Here is a 5,105-nt window from a genome sequence, read left to right on the forward strand (position 1 = left end):
CCCGGAAACATGCGGGGGTTGTTTCTGTAGTCACAATGGCCAGGGGCCACTTCTGGCATTTGGTGGGTGGAAGCCAAAAGTCCGGCCATGCCTGGGACAGTCCCACAACGGGGAATTGTCCCAGCCCAAATGCCAGCCGCGCTGTTGCTGAGAAGCCCAAGACACCAAGTGCAGAGCCTACACTTCCAATGACGGCTGGCTCTAGTGGCTAAAAACCAGGAATCCACCCCTGCCTGCCTGGGCTCAAAACTGGCCCCGAACACACCTGGCTTGGCCGCTGACTAGCTACGTGACCCTGGGCAGATCTTTTCACCTTCCTGGGCTTGATGATCTCACCTGAAAAATGGGGATAATAATAACCCTTGCCTCATAATCTTGTGAGCATAATATGTGCTAATTGCTTAGAACAATGTCTGGGAACTACTCAGGGCCATTAAGCGTTAGCTTTGAGGGTTCTTATCTTAGCAGCAAGCGCTTGGTAGCTAAACCTGTCATCCCTTCCAGTCTTGGGGGCCCTTTGTGGGCAGGAGCAGGTCTGAAGGGTGTCAGGGTTCCTTACCTCGCTCAGCCCAGTGAGGGGTGTTTGTTGACCGACTGACCGATGGACTGAGAACAGGGCATCGGCATCCTGAGTGTCTTCAGTCACCAGGGGAGATAAGCAAATGCTCAAAGACAGCAAGGCCAGGCAGGACCACAGGTTTATTGGGGGCTCCACGCACACGCACTGCACACGCACTCACAGCATCACACGACAACGGCACGGGTACTAGGGACACGCACGGTGGCCTCCACCCACAGCTGGGGCCCAGAGGCAGTGGGATGCAGTCTCCTCCCTGGAGGCCCAGGCCCAGCTGGGTCCCTTCCTCCCGGGCGGCTGAGGGAGGGGGCTGCTGGGGTGGGCCACAGGCCTGGACAGGGGAAGCGAGCAGGTGAGGCCGGGAGGGGCCGGGGCCAGCGGGCCTCGCCTGCCCTCACTCCAGCGACTGCAGCATTAGCAGCTGCTTCAGCACCTTCGTCTGGCTGGTCTCGCGGATCTCGCCGGCTAGGAACATCTCGTCCACGACCGTGTAAACCTGTGCGAACGGAGGCCGGGGATGCCGGGTGTGACAGAAGGGCCTGCAGGACGCCGGCCCGGACCCCGCGGCCCCGAGAGCCAGGACACAGACCTCAGCAGAGGCACTGGGTGGCCACGGGGCCACAGGCCGCCCCCTTTCCCCCTCCTCTGGCCCCTCCGGCCCCCTCTTGGCCAGGAGCCTACCTTGTAGAAGTTGAACACCAGGTCCAGCTCACAGACGTTGTGGAAATACTCGTTCAAGACCTGGGCGAGGAAGACGGAGAGTGAGAGACGGGCGGGGAGAGCGACAGGCGCGGAGACAGGAACGAGGCCATCGGAAAGAGACCAGGAGGAGGGAGGCGGAAGACAGACAGACGGAGACGCAGAGAGAGAAACAGGAGCGAGGATCATCATAAAGAGATGGCCAAAAAGAGAGAAACAGGAAGGTGGGGGAGAGAAAGACAGACAGACAGACAGACAGATCCAGGAAGAGGAGTGGGAGAAAGGGACAGATGCGGATGGAGGGAAAGGCAGAGAGAGAGAGACAAGCACAGGGACCAAGGAATGACAAAAAGAGACAGCAGAACACACAGGCTGAGGCACGGAGAGAAAGACACAGCAGAGTGACAGCTGGTTGGGCAGAGACGGGAAGAGACAGACGGTGACGGACACAGACACAAAAAGGATCAGGTGGGTAAAGAAAGAGTCCCATCCACCGCGGGGGGGACCAGGGAGGGCTCCCAACACTCCACGGCCACACCGGGGCTGCCCGCCCGCCCGCCCGCCCCTGCGCACCTCCACGAAGTTGTGGATGGCCTCCAGGTAGGCCAGGTTGTTGTCGTTGACATCAACGCAGATGCAGAAGTACAGGCCGGCGTAGCGTCGGTAAATGATCTTAAAGTTCCGGAACTGTGGGGCAGAGAGGCTGTCAGCGACGGGGCAGGCCCAGGCCCCAGTGTGCCGGGCAGAGTTCAACAGCAGCCATAGAACCTTGCCGCTCCCTTCTGTGACTTCCTGTTACCTCTGGAGACAAATTCCTTAGCCTGGAATTCATTCATTCAATCATTCTACAAACATTTCTTGAGCACCTACTATGTGCCAGGCCTGTGTTGGGCAGCCTGAGAGGTCACCACTGTGACCAAAATGACCTCAGACCCTGCCCTCACTGAACTGTAATATACATAAATATTAGAAGAGCAGTGCAGACATACAACCCATGAATAAATGTGCCAGGGACACAGACTCTAATTTTATGTGTGTGTGTGTAAGCAGATAAAGAGATAGACATCAACAGTGCATATCTGGTTGCAAAGTACCACGTCTGGCCAAAATCTGAAAAAAAAATCTTGTGGGGGGGGAAGAATCCCAGCTCTAGGTCTGGGACGTTTGTGTGTGTGTGTGTGTGTGGCACCCCCTGGTGGCAACCTCGAGTGCCAACAATAACCCTTGGGTTTTTACTCAGCTTTTTCTGCTCATCCTTTTGTTAATTTCTTTTTTCTTTGTAGCAAAAGGGTCCTGCACCCAGGCCGGAGAGCAGTGGCGGGATCATAGCTCACTGTAACCTCCTGGGCTCGAGTGATCCTTCCACCTCAGCCTCCCAGGTGGCTGGCATTACAGGCGTGCGCCACCGCGCCCAGCGTTTCCTCACGCTATCACAGTGATGCCTGCCTGATCCGTGGATAAACGATCAGCGCTCCCCTTTTCTCGGAATTCTGCGTTTCCCGCTCTCACACTCCCAGCTCTCCTACCCCTCCGGCTGCTGCTCTGTCTCTGCAGCCTCCTCGTCCTCCATTTTTAACATCCAGGCCTCTAGGGAGCAGCCCCAGGCCTTGGTCTCCTCTCCGGCCACGCGCTCCCAGAGCGGTCTCCTCCTGCAGGCGGGGGCAGAGGCCTCCTCTGCGCGCCCCCGGCCACCGCCCGGCTCCCGCCTGACCGCTCTAGGTCGTCGTTGTCTGGCAATGGGTCTGTCTTTCCGCTGGACTGTGAGCCTGTGAGGGAGGCTGGGGCCGTCACACTGTGTCCCCGGCACCACCCTGCACAGGGCTGGCGCTGAATAGGTGCTGGGGTAGACAGACTAACGCTCCCCAGAGATGCCCACCTCCTAATCCCTGGACCCTGCGAATATGTCATCTCACGTGGCAAAAAGGAACCTGGCAGATGGGATGAAGTCAGAAGCCTGAGATGAGGACAGGAGCCTGGGTTATCCAGGTGGGACTGACATGATCACAGGGGTCCTTAGAAGGGAAAGAGGCAGACAGAACGGTGTGGGTCAGAGCGGTTGGGAGAAGCCGCGCTGCTGGCTCTGAGGACGAGGAAGGGGCCCTGAGCCGAGGAAAGCAGGCGGCCTCTGGGAGCTGGGAAAGACAAGGACTGAGCTACGCATGCCCTCTAGGTGCGGAAACTTCCACGTTTCCTGCCCAGCCCTCTCCCCGAACTCCAGCTTGTCACTCCCTCCCAGACATCTCCACCGGGATGTGACTGACCCCTCGGACCTGACCTTCCCAACACCTCCCTCCTGATCTCCTCAACCTGCTCTTCCCGAAGGCTGCCCCTCTGGGAAAACGACAGCTCCGTCCTACTGGAGGCTCGAGCAGGAAGTGCAGGCAGGACCCCTGGCCCCGCTTTCTCGCACATCCCATTCCAGCCTTTGGTTTTCCGCTCGGCTCTACCTCCAGAACGCTCCTCACCCTCCCCACGGCTTCCATGCGGGTCCAGTCTCCAGCATCCTTTACCCTGAACACTGTGGTCCCCTCCTGAGCGGTCACCCTGCTTCTGCTCTTGCCCCCTGTAGAGGATCCCTAAAGCCTAAGTTGGCCCATGGCCCTCCTCTGCTCAAGACCCTTCTGTGGCTCCCATATCACTCGCAGTAAGAGCCCAAGTCCTCCTTCTGACCCCCAAGGCCCTGCACCATCAGCCCCTGTTATCTTTTCCCCACTCCTGGGCCCTCCAATGCCTTCCTCTCTGGCTTATTCCACCTTAAACCCATGGGCCTTGGTATTCCTGGAATGCCCTAGGTGTGTTCCTGCCTCAGGGCCTTTGCACTTGCTGTTTTCTTGGCTTGGAATGTTCCTCTCTCGGATAACATCTCTTTTACTCCTCCAGCTCCTTCAGATCTGACTCAAATGTCATCTTTTCAGCGATGTCTTCTTCAGCAAACCATTTAAACCTGCACTCCATTCCCCAGAGTGCACACCCCAGTACCCCTACCCCTGCCCACAGTTGCTTGTTTTTCTCCCCGGCATTTACCACCACCTGATACACTACATCTTCTACTGTCTGTCTCCCACTGACCAGAACGTCACCCTCAGCTCTCTGAGGGCAGGGATCTGTGTCTGTCACGATCACTGCTGTATCCCCAATGTCTAGAACAGTGCCTGGCACACACAGTAGGCCCTTGATAAATATTTGTTGAATTCTACAGGACAATCAGCCTGGTCTCTTGAACAGGTTAATTTCATGGGAATAAGAGGTGGAGACTTCTAGCTTAAAAGAGACCAAAGAGACACAACAACCAAAAGCAACATGAGCCTTCACCGGCTTTGAACAAATCAGCTTTGAAGATGTGGAGGAAATGGGGAAATGTAAGTATTGATTGGGTATTGAAGTAATAGTAAAGAAGTATAACTAATTTTCTCAGGTTTGAGAATGGTATCCTGGTGACAGAGGAACATGTCTTTATTTTCTGAGCTGTATCCTGAAATATACAGGGATGCATTGTCATGATATCTGTACTTTAATTTAAAACACCGCAGCAAGCTATCTTTGCAATACCATTCTTTCTACTTTTGTGTGTTTGAACATTTCTATAAGAAGTTTTAAAAAGGCACCAAAGGGCCAGGTGTAGTGGCTCCCGCCTATAATCCTAGCACTTTCAGAGGCCAAGGCAGGAGGATCACTGAGGCCAGGAGTATGAGACCAGCCTGGGCAACACAGTGAGACCCCGTCTCTAAAAAAAAAAAATTTTTTTAAGTTAGCTGGGCCTGGTGGCATGTGCCTATAGTCCTAGCTACTTGGGAGGATCTTTTGAGCCCAGGAGTTCAAGGCTACAGTG

At 55.7% G+C, this 5,105-nt stretch overlaps 1 protein-coding gene across 1 annotated transcript in view; it reads right to left on the reverse strand.

Moving 5' to 3' along the window:
* Positions 1-680: 680 nt before the first annotated feature.
* The window catches only part of AP2S1 (adaptor-related protein complex 2, sigma 1 subunit), a 34,664-nt gene continuing 30,239 nt past the window's right edge, over positions 681-5,105 (reverse strand). The window contains exons 3-5 of the mRNA XM_012653251.1: positions 1,850-1,963; positions 1,259-1,318; positions 681-1,073 (exon numbers count right to left, since the gene is read on the reverse strand). Coding sequence (XP_012508705.1) covers positions 972-1,073; positions 1,259-1,318; positions 1,850-1,963 — 276 coding nt within the window. The 3' untranslated portion in view covers positions 681-971. The remainder of the gene's footprint in view (positions 1,074-1,258; positions 1,319-1,849; positions 1,964-5,105) is intronic.

Source organism: Propithecus coquereli, unplaced genomic scaffold (assembly GCF_000956105.1).
Source record: "Propithecus coquereli isolate 6110/MARCELLA unplaced genomic scaffold, Pcoq_1.0 Scaffold42, whole genome shotgun sequence".
In the NCBI taxonomy this organism is placed as follows: Eukaryota; Metazoa; Chordata; class Mammalia; order Primates; family Indriidae; genus Propithecus; species Propithecus coquereli.